Raw genomic sequence first — 18,835 nt, forward strand, 5'->3', positions numbered from 1 at the left:
TGTCCCACCGTAGGTGAAACCTCATATATCACATCCATCTTGCTTCACTCTGTTGCTTCTTCTACTTTGATGGAACAGCCTCAGTACTCTCTTCAGTCCTCATAAAGTGCCCTTGAGATGGTATCTTGATATCATGCAAGTATCTTGACCTTGATCCATTTGCAAATGACAGATTTTGATTAGATATCAGTCAAAGTTCCACAGGATAAGGCCATAACAATCATGATTACAAATGCTCTCACTTTTTCTATTGTCAGTCCGCATATCTTTGTATATTTGGTACAAAATCCAGGCAAGGAAGGCCAAAATCACAAACAATACTCCAGAAATTAAGAAAAGTTTATCTATCCGCTATAATTTTAGTTTCACTCTGCTTTTCTACTCCTACCATATATCTAAACATGCAATTTTTAGGGGTCAAAATTGATTCCGAAAAAAAATAAGAAATAAGTTTGATCTAGACATGCTATAAATACATAACACATGAGTATTAAAGGCACACCATATATGAGAACATCATAGTATACAGTTTGTTCCAAAATCAAAATAAACTAGAGCTGGAGATTCAAGGTGTTCTAAAAGCAAAATCAGCCCCTACGCAGAAACTAGAACAAAAGACAACATATACACCATAAGCTCATGTTCCCTTGGTCACTACAAAATTATCATAACAAAACTACTACTACCCGGGGCCATATCAGAGAAACAAAACCTGTTAAAAGTACTACACTCTACTGACTTTGAGTTATAAGTTCCTCATCACATAACAGAACAGCCATTAGCATTTTCATCACTGAAGATCTCGAAGGGAACCAACGATGGTGATTGCATCTGATAAAGATCATGATGATGATCCATGCCTGCACCTATGTAGGGGTATGGGGGAACATAATAAGAAGGACCACCCATTGTTCCCATGGGACATAGCCTGTTGTTGTAACTTGCAAAATAGACCATGGGAGGGTAATAACAAGTTTCTGGATATTGATGACGTGTAGGGCTCAGATTCAAATGGCCCACAACCTGGCCAGGATCATTCTGGAACTGGAATCCAGTGTGTGCAGGTGCAGGAACAGGGGCAGGGGTGGTGGATGGTGCACTCAACCCATTGTTGCTTCCACCACCACCCCCACCACTCTGAGCTTTCTTTTTCTTCTTACCAGAACCCCCTCCACCAGGACCACCACTTTTTCCGGTCCCTCCTTCACTTTGACCATCTTTCCTGTCCTGTTCCGGCGCCGGTGACTTTCCCTGCGCGGTGGTGCCGGATTTTGAGTTGCTACTCTTGCTTTCAATTCCCCTGTTTTTGCTCTTTTCAGCACTGTCAATTCCCTTGTTTCTGCACTTTACAGCACTTTCAACTCCCCTGTTTTTGCCAGAACTGGGCTTAGATTCCACATTTGCACCAGAATGGTTTTCCACAGTTTCAGGGTTTCTCTGTTCACTCTTCTTCTTCGCCTTGTTGGAGGCATTTGCATTTCCCTTACCGGAGAGATTCTCCGGCCAAACCTCGGCATGTTTTCCAGCTTTGACCAGTTTCCTTATCAGAATCTCAACACCAACACTTCCTGTGACAGTTACTTTCTGCTGTTGAGGGTCGATTGTTGTAGTGAAAACTCCTGCAAATGTAGTAAAATACCCCAAATTTCTGTGTCACCATAAGAACCCAAAAATAGAACAGAGAAAGCAGAGCACCAACACAAGAATATGGTAAAAAAGGTGAAGGAAAATGACACTGATTTTGAGTTAGCACAGTAAAAATATTGAGCTTTGTAATCTGTTCATGCATGAGATGAAAAATGAAAACCCTGTAGAAAAAGGGTAAGTTGAATAGTTGTAATTTGAAGCGAGTTTCCTGTTCTAGTAAACAAAGAGCAGAGCAGAGAGAAAGGGAAGAAAATTTTCTGTTAAGGCTTAGTACCATCAATGCTCTGTAGAACTTTCTTTACTTTCCTTCTACAACCTTCACAGTGGATAGAAACTTTCAAGAACCATGTCTGAGAAACATAGAAGAAAAATAATTTTAGTAGATTAAAAAAAAGACAAAAAATTACAAGGGAGAAAAGCAAAAAGTTCACTATGTTAACGCTAGGGTGTGTTTTTTGGGTTGAGGACTTGAAGTTGAGGTTGAGGGAAACAGTTACCTGATACTTCAATGTTTGAGAGGTAACTTGAGCAGACTTTGCATCCATTTGAGAGGGGGGAAGTGTGAGAAGCAAATGGAAACTTGAAAACAGAGGAAAAAAGGAAATGAGAATGGGGTTTTAAGAAAAATTGAAAAAGAAAGAGAAGTAGAAAAAGGGAAGAATGTACCTTGAGGTATGGTATGGCTAAGAAAGTGTTATGTGACAGTGACTGAAGAAACACACTGTTGCTGCTTTCTTCTGCCGTCGGACATGGGTGAATGGGGGTTGTTGTTCCTCAGCTAAGCTAATCTCCCGGCAACATTGACTCACTTTTTACAAGGAGGTTGAGTTAGGTAGGGTTAATTCATTTCTTCACTAATTACTATATTATGTGGTGGAACAATTTTTGGAATAACCATTTTCATTTAATGAAAGGTGATTGTTTCGATTTTTTTATTTTACTTCAGATTCTGCCTTGGATATTTTTTTTCTATGCAGTTTGAGGACCGAAAATAAAGATTATTGATCGGACGAGTCCGACCAAATCACTAAAGAGAGTGTTGATCGAGGAGAGCATGACAAGCTTAGAGTTGGCGTGATGCTTCTCCGGGTGCATACAATCTTCTCCATCGTTGGACCATGTCGAAGGTGATACATGCGAATAAACTTCAGTGCTTAAGTTAGAGCAGTGGAAATATTTGGGTGATGGAACATGGAGTGTATACCTTAAGTCACATGTGATTCGCCTTTTATAAGATTGGATTCGAGATACCCAGGCTCAGGGTATCATAACAGTTACTAGCTACAACTAACAAGGGTGTCGTTGGATCTTTTGGCAAGCTACTTAACTAAATGGACGGGGGTTTCGAGGGTACTGTAGTGAGGGTTTCGACACCACACTTGATTAGATGGTCGTTGACTTTGGATGAGTCGTAGTTGGTGGCATATGTCACAGTCCTCAATTGAGGCAGATGATTGTAGCGATACATTCAGTAAGTGAAAGTTGTCGGGTAAGAAAATAATATATCATTAGTCCTGTGTTACTTGTTGTTTTGAAGTGGGTATACTTGGGCGTTAACCACGATCTTGGATGTATGAGGCCTTTGCTTATGCATTAGGGTTGCCTACCCGTAGATATATTCCCCGCGGCATGGGAAGTGGAGTCGGCCCGTGCAAAGCCAATAATCGAGCTATTTGCGGGTGTCGGGAGGTAGTCTTTTCGACCATTATTTCTTTTTCTTTTTTGAAATAAGAAATCATACTCTCTATTTCATTATATGTGTATGGAAATATATTAAACTTACTTTAAAAATTTGGATCCTCTTGTATTTAATTTTATAATTGTCTTTTTACGTAGTTAAATTAATCAAACTCTTCTATACATTTTTTGTGAAAATGATGTCTATATATATTATAACAAATATAAACACAAAATTTAGTTTGAGCATATCTTTAGGTTTTGTCACTCATACATATTAGAACTAGGATTTCTTCATGGTATATGTAATTTTTAAAAAATGGGATTTAAAGTTTATACACACAAACTAGGGGAAATTGGACGCTTTGCTTCTTCTTTTTTCGGTTTTCATTGTAACTCGTATATAATGTATTATAATAATAGTAACATATTCATGCATTTCTATATATCTTTTGGTTATGTTTGGCATGTCATTTCAGCTAGCTTATAGCTTATTTGACTAGCTTAAAGCTTATTTGAGTAGCTTAAAAGCTCTATAAAAATGTTTGGTGAAGAAGCTTATTTCAGTAGCTTAAAGCTTTAAGCTATAAGCTATCTGAGATAGCTTATAGCTTAAAGCTTATAGCTTATTGAATTTATTGTCATTTTTATCCTTATTATTTTATTAAAATTCCACCATATAAGTATTAATGTTTAAATAAAATAAGTAAAAATTAATATTATATTTTTAAGATGATTTTTATTGTTCCTTTGGAAAACCTATTTTTAAGATGATAAATAAATTGAGTAAAATTAAAATATTTAAAGTTATAATAGTTTTAATATTAATATCCTATAGGTATTAATGTGAAAATAAAGTAATGTTAAATATAAAAATAATTATACAAGTATGTTCTTTTATGTCATTTTACAATTTCAGTTTGTTCAACAGCTAGTTTTACCAAACACTTTTGTTACAATTACGTAGCTTTTCAGCTTTTAGTTATCAGCTTTCAGCTAGGTTATCAACTTTCAGCTATGAGCTAGCTTTTCAGCTATCAGCTAGCTTTTCAGTTTTAAGTTAGCTTATCAGCTAAACGTGTCAAACATAGCCTTTATCTCAATTTTTTGTCCCTTGTAGATGTACTTGGCTTTTGTTTGGTGTGACATGTTTCTAGGAAGCAAATAAGTACTCTTCTCGGTAATCTATTTTATTGTAACCATAACTATTATATAAATTCATTGAGACATGTCATATTTTTAATTTTTAATTTCCTGGATAACAGTGACTTTGATTCCCTTATTTTACTTATTTAGGTGGAGCCTCTTCTCGGTAGATGAATTGAACTCATTTATCTTTTCCTTATCACATTAGTTTAATGAAAACATTATGTACTAACATTTTTTCTGGGCTTAAACAAGTGTTTGCTCCAGTTACATTTGGTTTTGATCTCTACAATCTAATTTTTATTGTTTCAGACTTTCAGTCCTCATTTTTATAGAAAATTTTGATTCTATCCTCGATCACTGTTAAAGTGCTAATTCTGCTCAATAGTGAATGCTTGATTTTGAGCTGAGCATTGTCAACATAATGGTTAATGTATTTTATTTTGTCAGTAATTGTGAAAATAAATTTTTTCCCTTTTCTATTAGAAGAACCAAATAGAAGAGAGAAACAGCATACGACAAGGTAAAAGCGCCATAAGCTACATCACCATTCAGATGAACAAAAAGGTCTCTTAAATGCTTCCAGTTTGGACCAAAAAAATCACTTTATTTTACCCGCTTCAGTCTATTTACCATCCCGTAAAGAAAGGACTAGTCTCCTATGGTCTATGGATTTATTTACAAAAGGAAGTGACTGCAGCAAAATCTAGAGTGGAAAAATTATAAAATATCCAATCTAATCTAGACCTGATTTCTTCCCAGATGATGACCGATTAAGTTCAACATACCCCCAGTTTCAAAAAAAAAAAAAAAAAAAAAAAGTTCAACATACCCCAACATCATGACTCTATCTTACACATTAATCTTTAAGCACTTTGTCTTAATGGTTTTTAGATTTAAGATAAGCATTCTATTTCTTGTCATGAGTACATGAGCAATGAATTATCACTTTGATCTAAACACCCTATATAGTAGTATTATTTATCTTTCATGTGAACCTCTTATCCTTTTCAAGAAGTTGGTTCAAACTAAATATAATTATTTTTCAAATTAGGGACATAGTAGTTAAATGTTCCACTTCAATTTATGGTTTCCATCTTTGGAGAATAATACATTTTCATTCAATTAATACTTTTCATGAGTTACCCCATTCAAATTAACAATACATGTTGACTCTATTGGTAAAGACATATCACTTCTTCTCAGAAGATTGTGTGTTTAATTCTCACTACTGATATAAGATTTTTGCTGGTGAGTGGCCTGTAAATAACTTTGTAAACAAAATATAATCTTGGCAGGGCATGCCCTAACCCATAATTGTGACCGGAGCCGATCTCATCCAAAGTTGAGCTTCACATTAGGTTACATTAATTTCTCTTTATATGGACAAAAGTAATTGCTAGCATCATTATAAGTCTAGATAACACAGAACCGCGCTTTTTCAATGCCTCTTGTGATGGGATTTTTTTTTGGGACAGCAATTACGGGGGCTTTTATGATCATAGGACAGGTACCCCTTCATGGTAGGTAAACCAAATATATGCACCCGGAAATGTGACAAAGGCAAAGCAGTTAAACATTTCAAATTCAGTTCTTGAAAAATATAATGAAGTTTACTCAATCCACTGACATGGAATGCAAACTTCATTATGAAAAATCATTAAATGATGAAAGAACTCACTCAAGTCGGGTCACATGACTCATGACTATGTATGTAGCTTCATTCAAATACTCTAGTACTCTCTCTTTTGGCTTGTTAAATAAATTAGCAGTATCTGTATCTGTATATATTAATGACCTGGGCAACTACCCTCTACACTAACGTCACTCAAAAGCTAACCAGCCATGAACATTATAGTCCCAAATTAAATGTTAACGGGTGATTGGTTGAAGGGAGTGATTGGTTCATGAGGTGAATTGATTCAAGTTATACATATTTCTTCTTCAAGAAAATCTTGATTCGAGTTGGGTATGAAAAAAACACTTTCTAGAAGTATTTAGTTCATTCACACCTACTTTTTTTTTCACTTCAATTTTGTTTCTATCTCTCTCATCTTTTTCAATCATATATTTTCTCTCTATTTTTCTTTTTATATCTCTCCTCATTCAACATCTTTTCCACTTAAATTGAGGTGTGAATGAACCTTTAGTCTAAAAGCTAACACTCCAGACGGGTGTGCACAAAAACTGGTTCATTAAACCAAACTAGAAACCAGTCCAAACCATATCAAAAAAATTCAACCCACTTCCACTACAAACTGATGCAACCCCCTTTTTTTATACCAGTTTGGTTAACCGCACCAGTTTATGTGACTGTCCATATTAATGGTACATCATTGTCCATATTGTTTGCTGACCTTGGAGCAGTAGTCCTCAATCTAATGTCGAGTTCAACTATGAGGAAGCTTGGTAAAACTTTTAAGAATCTCTTGGAAATTGACATGAAGATGGCTAACTTCACAGGGGATTCAACACATCATTGTCCATATTGTTTGTTGGACCTGGAGCAGTCCTCAATCTAATGTTGAGTTCAACTTTGAGGAAGCTTGGCAAAACTTCTAAGAATCTCTTGAAAATTGACATGAAGATTGTTAACTTCACAGGGCATTCAACAGAGGCAGTGTGGGTCTTAGTGGCTGATATCATGTAGGTATCAAGACCAGCAAATCAACCTTCTTTATAGTGGATGTCAAGCCAAGCTACAATGTACTACTTGGAAGAGCTTGGATCCACTCAAGCTTGTGTGTCAGTCATCTACTCTTCACCAAGCATTGATTTTCTGGGTTGGAGACAAGATGGAAGTGTTACGACTTCCGAGCAAAAAAGAGCCTGTTTGCCTCAGGTGTAACTATAGCTGAGGCAATGCTATACGCACCCAATGTAATGCTTGTTATGTTAACAGCTGAGATCTGAGAAGAATTAGAGGAACCTAGCAACATCTCCAAGCAAAGCTTCAAGGCCGATCTACAATCATATTAAAGGCTTAATGGAGACACAACGGTATGGCAAGATGTCTTGGATCGGTTAGCCAAACTGATACAACCACCGCAAACAGCATCGGATGGCCATACGAAATAAACATAATCCATGGAAGAAGAGCATCTCTCACATATCCAAAGGCAGGTTATTGAACCTTTGAGACCCAAGACCCACCACTAGAAATAAAGTTGGAGACACCTCAAAAGCCATGAACGACCAGAATAAGCAGCTTGTTGCAACCTCATGATAGACAAGTCAATGAACTCATAGTGGAAAGGATAACAAAATTCTAAGACTACTTTGCTTGAGACTACAACTCATAGAGAGCTAGCCTTGAAATAGTCATAAGAATATAATAAACTTTCCAGTTTTCAACAGTATGAGCTAGCCTTGAAATACTATGAGATGACCATCCAGGAAAATATTAAGGCAGATTCGCGACCAATTTCTTCTGCCAAAACCAATGTGACTTTTCTATTTTATCAATCTGTCATCCCAGTATGGTTCGCTACCATGTAAACAGCATCTATAAATCATTACCTAGAATACAGTAATAAGGCACAACATTGAGAACCAAAGTGTTACTAGGCAACAATTCCAGGATAGATCTTAACAGTCTTATTCCAATTTTTAAAAACTATAAAATTAGCAAACCAAGTGTTTCTAGCTGCTCTATAATAAATTAGAAGTCATTACTTCAGACCCTAGGATAAAAATTGATGCACAATACAAACTATATACTAACAAACAACAAGTATTAAAATCTCAGCCCCTACCCCATCAAAAAAATAAATAAATCTGTTCATGAGTAATATTTTTTCCCTCCACTTTGCATATAGTAGTTAAGAGACCCGGTTGAATAGAGGGAAATAGTTATACACCAGCAAAGAGCAATTAACATCCATGAAAGTAGACTTCATTGGAGTAAATGTTTCAGATTTTCAGTTCATGAGTTCTAGCAGAGGGAAAGTATGTTGGCAGCACAACCAGAGATTTCATCAGTCCCAAATTCCAACGTTGAATTTGTGTTAACTAATTCTCAGGGCTTGCGGCTAACGTTCAACTTCTAGTACACATGACATATAAATAACAAGAAACACGAAGAGCATACCTAATCTTCCTTTCAACTCTCTTCTAGGATCAATTTCTTTTCAGAATGTAAATAACCAATATAAACTAGATTAATAATTAAACTCCTGAGAATAAAATTACCACTCAATAGGTCATGTTTATATAGAATCGGAATCAAAGCTTTGTTGATAAATGCTTCAAGTTCATACAGATAAGAGTGCAGAAACGCCAATTCCATGTAATATCATAATCAAGAAATGAACTAAAGCATATTAATAGACTAACGTCCCACTATTCTGAACTTCATACATAGAAACAAATGCTGGGAACATAAATAATTTCAAGATCACAATTTTGTGGTTTGGTGCATCTCTGGTATTCTTCTAAGAAAATATGTGATGATGTTGGAGTGGCAAATTGAACCTAGAATATCAATTGAGCAATCAACACATAAATGTATGAAGACTGCCCTAAATTACTTTATAGACCAGAAGTTTGGAAATACAAGATAAACTTCCACTAAGTTGGTACTAAAATGCAAAATATGGTAAGTGAGAATCATCATAAACTGCATATATAGTAAAGGAGCAGGCATTAATTTTGGTTGTAGCCTTACTAAAAACCACTGATAAAGTCATCATCTGTAAGAATTTGGGTTAGGCCTAACTCTACCCCAAAAGCTAGCTTACTGGTGGGGATTGCTCCACCAGATATAAGGTTTTATTTAGCCATATTTGTAGTCAATGTGAGACCTTAACAAGGCATGTTACTGTGGCAAGCAAAAACAGCTACAATTACAATGATACAAAGACATAACATGAGAAAGAAACTCAAGATAGATAATAGTATACACTAAGAACCTGGAGTTATACACTCTGCTTTGTCCCAGACAACACTAGCTGAATGGAATGGGTGTAATGTTAGGTAGTTGCTCTGCTTGGCCCTTTCAAAATGGGAGTGGCAACTGGTCTAACCTTTCATGTCAAAATCTATTGATCAATGGCACATTGAATACAATACAAATACTATTGCTCAATATTGAACATAAATAAGAAACTAAAGCAACAAAAGAATAGGATATAAACACAAAACCAAATCAATTTCCTTCCCGAAGCCTTGATTGAATCTTCTCCAATATCCCATCAATTGCCAAATCAAAAGCATCCTTCTTCATTCTGAGACCCGGAGAACCATTATGCTTCCTGTACACAATTCTGGGTATCAACTCTATCACCCTCTCCCTCATTCTCCTGACCCTAGACCTCGGTATCCGTTGCAACACATTCAAAATCTTCATCCCTTTGAACACCACATCTTCCTTGGGTATGAAAACAGAGAAACCCCCAAACTCATTCTCCGGCAAGTGCCACGAGTACTGAGACTTCGCAGACAGGTCCTCGAAGAAAACCGGTATACAACCAGCGAGGATCGCGTCGAACGTCGACCTCCGCGTCGGAGTGTCACCGGGAGGCTGCAAGCAGAAACTCGCCCGCAACATTGGCCTCATGAACCTGATAGGATCATGCTCGCAAACCCCATTGGAGCAATCAACAACATCACAGAGCTTCTCATAACCGTAAGCAGAATTCCCAGTTCCATTGCTGTCGCACTCGATCCTTATACTCCGGCGAATGTTCGGCGAGGCGGAGACACCTCCACCGCCGGCGAAGAGAGCAAGCGCGTCGCGCTTGGATCGTCGAACGCGCTGAATCCATGAATCTAACAGAGCGAGGTTAGGAGGATGAAACGACGTCGGGTAAGGAACCGCATGCTCCTGCCATGGCCAAGCACGCGCCTCAAGCGTGAGAGCGGTGAGATTGTAGAACTGCGGCAACTCGAGAAACGAAGTCCCCCACAACGGAGGATCATTATAAAGAGGCTGAGAGAAATCCCAAGCGGGTCGAGCCATGATGAGGAAATGGTCATGCCCCATGTGACGTTCCCAGATCTCCGGGTTGTCATCATGGCGAAGGAAACGGAAGAGGTGGAGGCCGTGGTCGGCGCTGGAGTTATACTCCGGGCCGTAGAGATACCGGAGAGAATCGAAGCTGGCGTAGTAAGGGAGGTAGATGGCGTTTGCCGCCGTTGGATCGGCGGTGAGGCAGGGATACTCGAGCATGCGACGGTGGAAGATGAGTTCGAGCATGGATGGGTCGGTGCGGTACCAACTGTGGGAGCGGTTGTGGGTTTTCTGGCCGAGGCCATGGTTGGCGAGGTAAGGGCAGAGATCTTCGAGGAGTGGGTATTCGGAGCAGTTGGAGAGGAGATCGAGGTTGAAACGTGAAGGGAGGTTGCGAATGTGGATCCAGCGATTCTCGCAGTGTTTGTGAAGATTCTGGGTTTGTTGTTGTTGTGAGCATGTGATTGGATTCAGGAGTAAGAGAAGGAACGAGATGATGTGTGACCATGTTGCCGCCATGAGGAATGAATGAAGGTTTCTTTCCTTTTTGGTTTTGTTGTTATGTAAACTGGGTTCTTTCTTTGATTGTGCAATGGTTTAAGGAAACTGTAACGGTTAATGAAAAAGTGAGACAGTGAATGCCTGAATGGAAACAATCATAGGTAAATTTTTTAACGAAGGCTTCATATATTTGTCTTTAGCTTTTTGTTTTTGGTACACAGGGAAAATAACAACAAAACTACACTAGCCCTCCACGACACTATTGGTGATTTTAGTATCATCAATGGATTTTAGTAGTAATGTGATTTATTGAAGGCCGATGCAATTATGCGTTAAGTTCGGAAACGAGTTAGGGTAGTACGGAGTGCACGCTTGTTGAGCCAACGCATAATTGACCGCGATTAGATTGCGGGGTTCCAAGGGGCGGAGCCCCTGGCTGAAAGAAATTCGGTTTTATTAACCGTTTTTCCAATTTCTGAAAGAAACTCCTTATAAAGGAGTCATTTGGCCTTCAGTTAAAACATAGAAAACAGAAACCAAAAATACGCTCTACATTCTTGATCTGTTCTTCATTTGCCTGAAGCAGGTTGATCTTCAGAATTATCCCAACAAGGATTTCGTGAACCCAGGCAAGAATATGGTCGAAATACTTTGTTCGGAAAGTGTACAACACGATTCTTCGAAGTTATCCAGGATTATCATACCCTACTTTCTAACAAACGAACAAAGTATCTCTGATAATCATGGCTGGAGGAAGCACTGGAGGAAGCACCGTCAAGGAGATGACTACTAATTTCGGAAAATTGGACAAGTTTCAAGGACAAGACTTCAGGCGTTGGCAGAAGAAGATGCACTTCATGTTGACAGCGTTGAAGGTGGTGTATGTCCTGTCTACACCAATTCCAGAACTTCTGGAGGATGATACGGTTGAAAATATAAGGCGCAGATCAAAGTGGGAGAACAACGATTACATATGCAGAGGGCACATTCTTAACGGTATGTCTGATCCCTTATTTGATGTTTATCAAAACGTGGAATCTGCAAAGGAATTGTGGGATTGTCTCGAATTCAAGTACATGTCAGAGGACTCATCTAGTAAAAAGTTTCTTGTAACCGATTTCAACAGTTACAAGATGGTTGAAACAAGGTCTGTCATGGAACAATTCAATGAACTCCTCCGAATCCTTGGACAATTCACACAACACGGATTGATGATGGATGAAACAATATCTGTCTCAAGTATCATAGACAAGTTGCCTCCTTCGTGGAAGGATTTCAAACACAATTTGAAACATGGAAAAGACGACTTGTCTTTGATTCAACTTGGAAGTCACTTGCGCATAGAAGAATCTCTAAGGGCGCAGGAGGGTGACAAGGGAAAAGGAAAAGAAGTTGCTGGACCCTCGGTTAATATGATCGAAGAGGGTGGTAAGGACGATAACAATAGAAACAAAGGAAAAAAGCATGCTTTCAAGAAAAACAAAGGAAGTTTCGGTTCTAACAAGAAACCGAAACTAGAATGTTGGAAGTGTGGAAAAACAGGCCACTTCAAGAGGGATTGTCGTTCAGGCAAAAAGCACGATAACGCGAGTACAAGTGGTTCGGGAAAAGGGTCTAAGGACCAATCCCAAAACCAAGGTCAGAAATCAATTTGTGATTTGAATAGTTTTATTAAACATTCGGTTTCACTAATTTCTGAAGCATTTTATGTGCAGGATGATGCTATCGCGTGGTGGATTGATTCTGGCGCCACAACACATGTTTACAAGGATCGTTTCTGGTTCAAGAATTTTGTTCCAGTGGAAGATGGATTTGTCCTCTACATGGGAGATCATCACTTTGATCCTGTTGAAGGCAAAGGAAGCGTGGTGTTAGAATTCAGTTCTGGAAAGACTATTACTTTGTTTAATGTTTTATATGTTCCTAAACTACGTAAGAACTTAATTTCTGGTCCTGTATTGAATAAGCTTGGATACAAGCAAGTGTATGAATCCGATAAATATGTTTTATCGAAGTCTGGTGTGTTTGTAGGATTTGGATATTATAATAATGGTATGTTCATGATGAATTTGAATGGAGTTCCTAATGATTCTGGTTCTGTATTTATGTCCATTTCGAATGTTAATAAATCATCTTTATGGCATGCACGTCTAGGACATGTACATTATAAAAGAATGCTTGAAATGTCTAAAGATGATTTAATTCCTGGTTTTGATGGAAATGTAGAAAAGTGTAAAACTTGCATGTTAACAAAGATCACTAGGCAACCTTTTAAAAGTATAACAAGGAAATCTGTCATACTTGAATTGATACATAGTGATTTATGTGATTTGCATGCTACTCCATCATTAGGACATAAAAAGTATCTTGTCACTTTCATAGATGATGCATCCAGATTCTGCTACGTTTATTTGTTGCATGCTAAGGACGAAGCCTTAGATAAATTCAGAATTTATAAAACTGAAGTTGAATTGCAACAGAATGTGTTGATTAAAACATTACGTACGGATAGAGGTGGTGAATATTATGATCCTGTATTTTTCCAATCCGTAGGAATCATTCATGAGACTACGACACCATATACACCTCAACAAAATGGTGTGGCTGAAAGGAAAAATAGAGTTCTTAAAGAAATGGTGAATGCCATGTTATCTTACTCTGGTTTGAGTGAAGGGTTTTGGGGAGAAGCCATGTTAACGGCTTGCTATTTGTTAAATAGGGTTCCTAATAAAAGGAACAAGAGTACCCCATATGAACTTTGGTATAAGAAACGACCCAATTTGACATTTCTACGTGTTTGGGGTTGCAGGGCCGTGGTTAGACTCCCGGGCCCTAAAAGGAAAACTTTGGGTGAAAAGGGTGTAGCTTGCATCTTTGTTGGATATGCTGAGCATTCCAAGGCTTATAGGTTTTATGTTATAGAACCTAATGACTCGATTTCTATTAACACGATTATAGAATCGAGAGATGCCATATTTGATGAGAATTGTTTCTCTTCTATACCTAGACCAAAGCACTCTATACCAAATTCGGATGAATATCTAAAGGATGATCATTCAAATGATGTACCAAGTGAGACATTCGAACCTCGTAAAAGCAAAAGAGCTAGAAAACCTAAATCTTATGGGTCTGATTTTCAATTATATCTAGTTGAAGGATCAAAGGATCAGATTGATAATCAATACTATTATTGCTATAGTATAGAGGAGGATCCAAGAACGTATGATGAAGCTGTGAAATCTCGAGATTCTGCTTTTTGGAAAGAAGCAATTGATGAAGAGATTGGTTCTATCATGGAAAATAATACTTGGGTATTATCTGATTTACCACCAGGTTGCAAACCATTGGGTTGCAAATGGATCTTCAAAAGGAAGATGAAAGTCGATGGTACAATTGATAAGTTTAAAGCTAGATTGGTTATCCAAGGCTTTAGACAAAAGGAAGGAATTGATTACTTTGATACCTATGCTCTAGTTGCTCGTATCACCACTATTAGATTGTTGATTGCTTTAGCGGCTATTTACAATCTAGTGATTCATCAAATGGATGTCAAAACTGCATTCCTGAATGGTGATTTGGAAGAAGAAGTGTATATGAAGCAACCTGAAGGATTTGTAATGCCTGGTAATGAGCATAAGGTGTGTAAGCTAGTTAAGTCATTGTATGGGCTTAAACAAGCTCCGAAGCAGTGACATCAAAAGTTTGATGAGGTTGTTTTGTCTAGTGGTTTCATTCTGAACCAAGCTCACAAATGTGTATATAGCAAATTTGATACATCTGGTAAAGGAATTATCATTTGTCTATATGTTGATGACATGTTGATCTTTGGCACCGACCAAAATCAAGTTGATAAGACGAAGAATTTTTTGCCATCAAAGTTCTCCATGAAGGATATGGGAAAAGCGGACGTTATTCTTGGTATTAAGATTAAACGGGAGAATAAGGGGATTGTAATTACGCAATCTCATTACATTGAGAAAATACTCAAGAAGTTTAATCATGAAAGTTGTTCTCCGGTTAGTACTCCCATGGATCCGAGTGAAAAACTTATGCCAAATACAGGTAAACCTGTGGATCAGCTCGAATATTCAAGAGCTATAGGCTCTTTGATGTATGCTATGATTAGCACTAGACCGGATATTGCTTATGCGGTTGGAAAGTTGAGCAGATTTACTAGTAATCCTAGTAGACATCATTGGCATGCGATAACTAGGGTATTCAAGTACTTGAAGGGTACTATGAACTATGGATTGTCATATATGGGATTTCCTTCGGTGTTAGAGGGTTATTCGGATGCTAGTTGGATAAATAATGTTGAAGATTCATCTTCTACAAGTGGATGGGTGTTTTTGCTTGGGGGAGGTGCCATCTCATGGGCTTCCAAAAAGCAAACTTGTATAACTAGTTCTACAATGGAATCTGAGTTTGTAGCATTAGCTGCTGCTGGTAAAGAAGCGAAATGGCTAAGAAACTTGGTATATGAGATTTCAATATGGCCTAAACCGATATCACCAATTTCTATCCGTTGTGATAGTGCTGCTACATTGGCTAAAGCTTATAGTCAAATATACAATGGAAAGTCTAGACACTTGGATGTTAGACATAGTATGATTAGGGATTTAATCATGAATGGGGTGATATCCATTGAGTTTGTTCGGTCGCAACAAAACTTAGCTGATCACTTGACGAAGGGGTTAGCTAGAGACATAGTGAAGAAGTCGGTAATTGGGATGAGATTAAAGTCCATCTAAATCTACTAGCTATGGTATACCCAATTCCCTTCTAATACAACGTTAGAAGCAGAATTCAATGTGGAAAGATCATAGTTAGAGATTGGAGCATTTATATTTACCTTCCCAAGGTATGTGCTCAGACCTGCAAGTGATGGCTAGGTTGAAGTATATCTTCTTAATGGTTCTTTGAAAAATTGCAAATGCAGGTGCAAGATTAAAAGGATCACCTATGTGAGCATGAAGTTTTGTCGCTTCAAGAAGCTTGGACTTGGCTTCCTATATGCTTATTAATGGATAAGGACACATGGCTTGTAAAGTGTCAAGTATGAATAGTAGAGTGTTGTAGAAACATATGTGTACGATATCTTCAGATATTCAAATGGGTTGACGGGTTCAATCGTTATGATACCCCGATTCTCGAGTATTTGGAATGTGTATTTGTACTAAGATGAAAATTCAATCGTAAGACATTTTCATTTATGCATTTGTTTGATTGTTATATCTGTGTGTTATACACTTGTATATATTATTATATATATATATTGAGTAGATCAAGGATTACACTAAAATGGGGGGGGGGATTTGTTGGTGATTTTAGTATCATCAATGGATTTTAGTAGTAATGTGATTTATTGAAGGCCGATGCAATTATGCGTTAAGTTCGGAAACGAGTTAGGGTAGTGCGGAGTGCACGCTTGTTGAGCCAACGCATAATTGACCGCGATTAGATTGCGGGGTTCCAAGGGGCGGAGCCCCTGGCTGAAAGAAATTCGGTTTTATTAACCGTTTTTCCAATTTCTGAAAGAAACTCCTTATAAAGGAGTCATTTGGCCTTCAGTTAAAACATAGAAAACATAAACCAAAAATACGCTCTACATTCTTGATCTGTTCTTCATTTGCCTGAAGCAGATTGATCTTCAGAATTATCCCAACAAGGATTTCGTGAACCCAGGCAAGAATAGGGTCGAAATACTTTGTTCGAAAAGTGTACAACACGATTCTTCGAAGTTATCCAGGATTATCATACCCTACTTTCTAACAGACACCTCGTGTTGGAGTCGAGGAGAGGAACTAAACCTTGTGGAGGGACAAACTAAGATCGAAGGTCGCACTGCAACTATAACCTGCCGATTAATCTACACAAGAGTTAGCTTCTTAGGAACATGTTTGAACGAGATATTCCAAGGGTGAGAGGCAATGAAAATAATCTCATCCGGTAACGAAGCCACAGGAGACTTTGTAGGGGCCTCCAACAAACGAGCAACATCAAGAAAATCACTCTCACAAACTATGCGAAGGAAGCTGAAGTCCCAAACTAAGAGGATACCATGTTTAGTGGCCAACAACTCAGTGTAAAGAGGACACGAGTCTGCAGTAGCACCAAAGAAGCCAGTGACCCAACCAACAATGTCGTTACGATGAAGACCACCAATCCCAACAGTGGCGGAGCTTGACCAAAATATATAGGAGGGCCAAGAAGTTTTTTTTTAACTAGCTTCCGATGAGAGCAAAAATCCACAAATCCAATAGAGTTTTTTATCTAAGCTAAAAAGAATTAAACTAGCTATAGCAAGAAGATAAGAAAATGCTAGCAACTTCATTCTAAAATCTTACCACACCATCCAGTGAAAGAAAAAAAAAACAGACCCAATACCCCTTTTTAACCAATGACCGTAACTTCCAAGAGCCAAAGCAATACACATTCTCAATCTACCAGAACTAATCTATCAAAATTGCAACGAAGCTAGCCAAGCACCACCAACATACTTTGGGAAACTTGCCCAAATTCAATCGAGTATCATCAATTAATATATAAAAAAAAAGCTTTATAAAAATAGAAAAATTCTTAAAAATTAGCTATGAAGAAGTTTTAGAGATATAGAGCTCCACCAGCCCATTAAAATGAGGTTAGAGCAAGAAAATTGAAATAAAAAAGCTTTAATAATTTAGAGTTGTTATATAATTTTTACTAACAAAAGTTGGTAACAAGAGAAACTTTGCAATGAGACATCCACTATGAGACATTCTCTTCAGGCTTCACCTTCTGTACTAGACAAAAAATTTGAAAGAAAAATAATAAGAGCATCTCCAATGCAAGGTTCTTAGTTCTTATTTTTGAGTTAAGAACTAAGAACTAAGAACTTTGCCATTGGAGGTGCTGACATGGACTCCTTAATTCTTAAAAATAAGAACTCAGTTCTTATATAAGAAGTTTTGTTTTTTGAGTTCTTAGTTTAAAATATTAATTATTTCTCTCTCATCCAAATTACTTTATTACTTTAAGAGTTTTGTTTTATTACTTTATGAAAATAAAAAGTATAAATAATGTGGTTGGTGAGACTAAATGAATAGTGGTAAGAATTAAGAACTAAGAACTCATGGTTGGAGCAAAATTGCTTGAGAGTTGCTTAAACACATGTGGCAATACGGGCCCACATAAATAGTGCTAAGAACTAAGAAATAAGAACTAGCATTGGAGATGCTCTAAATGGTGTCTAAGAAGCTTTGGAATTAATAAAAGTTAAAATTTTACTTTACTAGTTTATTATTGTTATTATTATATGTTTCTCTATCTACATTAATCATATTATAACATACACAATCACCTATAGCTAGCTATGCCTATATGTACCTTTGTCATGATATTTCATTACATATGCTATATTATAATAATATTTATTAGTACTACTAGTAATTTTTTTTAAAACAATAGGAGGGCTGAGGGCTCCTCTAGTCCCTTAAATGCTCCGCCACTGAATCCCAACAAAGTTCATCCTCCTCTTGAAACTCCCATGTGTATTCAGCTTAACAAAACAAAGAGCAGGGCACGTCCGAGCCAAGCAAAGAAGACTGTCCCGCGACCTGTCTAGAGTATTCTGCAAGAAATCATCACAATCATCCTCCATTACAACAACCTGATGGATAACATAATCGTATCCTAACTGGTTAGCTATCTACTTCGAAAACGGTTACATCCATTTGAAAAATAGTTGCATTTCCCTCTTAATAAAAGGAAATAGTGACTAAATATGGAGATAGAAGCTTTCCGCCACAAAGTATATAGCTAGGATTTTGTGACAGATTATTTTCCGTCACTAACAAAGAAACTGATTTATACTAACTTAATAATTAAAAAAAATTGCACTACTTTGATAAATATTTGTAAAAACTACACTATGCA

The 18,835-nt window shown here is 37.4% G+C and overlaps 2 protein-coding genes across 2 annotated transcripts; both read right to left on the bottom strand.

The window, feature by feature from the left end:
- Nucleotides 1–456: 456 nt before the first annotated feature.
- On the bottom strand, nucleotides 457–2,493 carry LOC130712963 (heavy metal-associated isoprenylated plant protein 35-like). The gene is made up of 4 exons (XM_057562774.1): nucleotides 2,314–2,493; nucleotides 2,145–2,226; nucleotides 1,922–1,997; nucleotides 457–1,619 (listed from the first exon to the last, which is right to left on the bottom strand). Exons 2-4 carry the CDS (start codon nucleotides 2,190–2,192, stop codon nucleotides 760–762), a joined length of 984 nt encoding a protein of 327 aa, XP_057418757.1. The 5' UTR covers nucleotides 2,193–2,226; nucleotides 2,314–2,493; the 3' UTR covers nucleotides 457–759.
- A 6,845-nt stretch (nucleotides 2,494–9,338) lies between these two features.
- On the bottom strand, nucleotides 9,339–11,038 carry LOC130714110 (probable xyloglucan galactosyltransferase GT19). The gene has a single exon (XM_057563998.1). It carries the CDS (start codon nucleotides 10,937–10,939, stop codon nucleotides 9,617–9,619), a length of 1,323 nt encoding a protein of 440 aa, XP_057419981.1. The 5' UTR covers nucleotides 10,940–11,038; the 3' UTR covers nucleotides 9,339–9,616.
- Nucleotides 11,039–18,835: the final 7,797 nt, after the last annotated feature.

Source organism: Lotus japonicus, chromosome 4, assembly GCF_012489685.1.
Source record: "Lotus japonicus ecotype B-129 chromosome 4, LjGifu_v1.2".
Classification (NCBI taxonomy): Eukaryota; Viridiplantae; Streptophyta; class Magnoliopsida; order Fabales; family Fabaceae; genus Lotus; species Lotus japonicus.

Bases quoted from the DNA above. Each gene is read 5' to 3' on its own strand.
- LOC130712963 (XM_057562774.1), bottom strand. From the start codon at position 2,192: ATGGATGCAAAGTCTGCTCAAGTTACCTCTCAAACATTGAAGTATCAG. The intron at 1,998-2,144 runs GTAACTGTTTCC...TATGTTTCTCAG, and splicing joins CTCAAACATTGAAGTATCAG to ACATGGTTCTTGAAAGTTTC. The intron at 1,620-1,921 runs GTACTAAGCCTT...CTACATTTGCAG, and splicing joins AGTTCTACAGAGCATTGATG to GAGTTTTCACTACAACAATC.
- LOC130714110 (XM_057563998.1), bottom strand. From the start codon at position 10,939: ATGGCGGCAACATGGTCACACATCATCTCGTTCCTTCTCTTACTCCTG.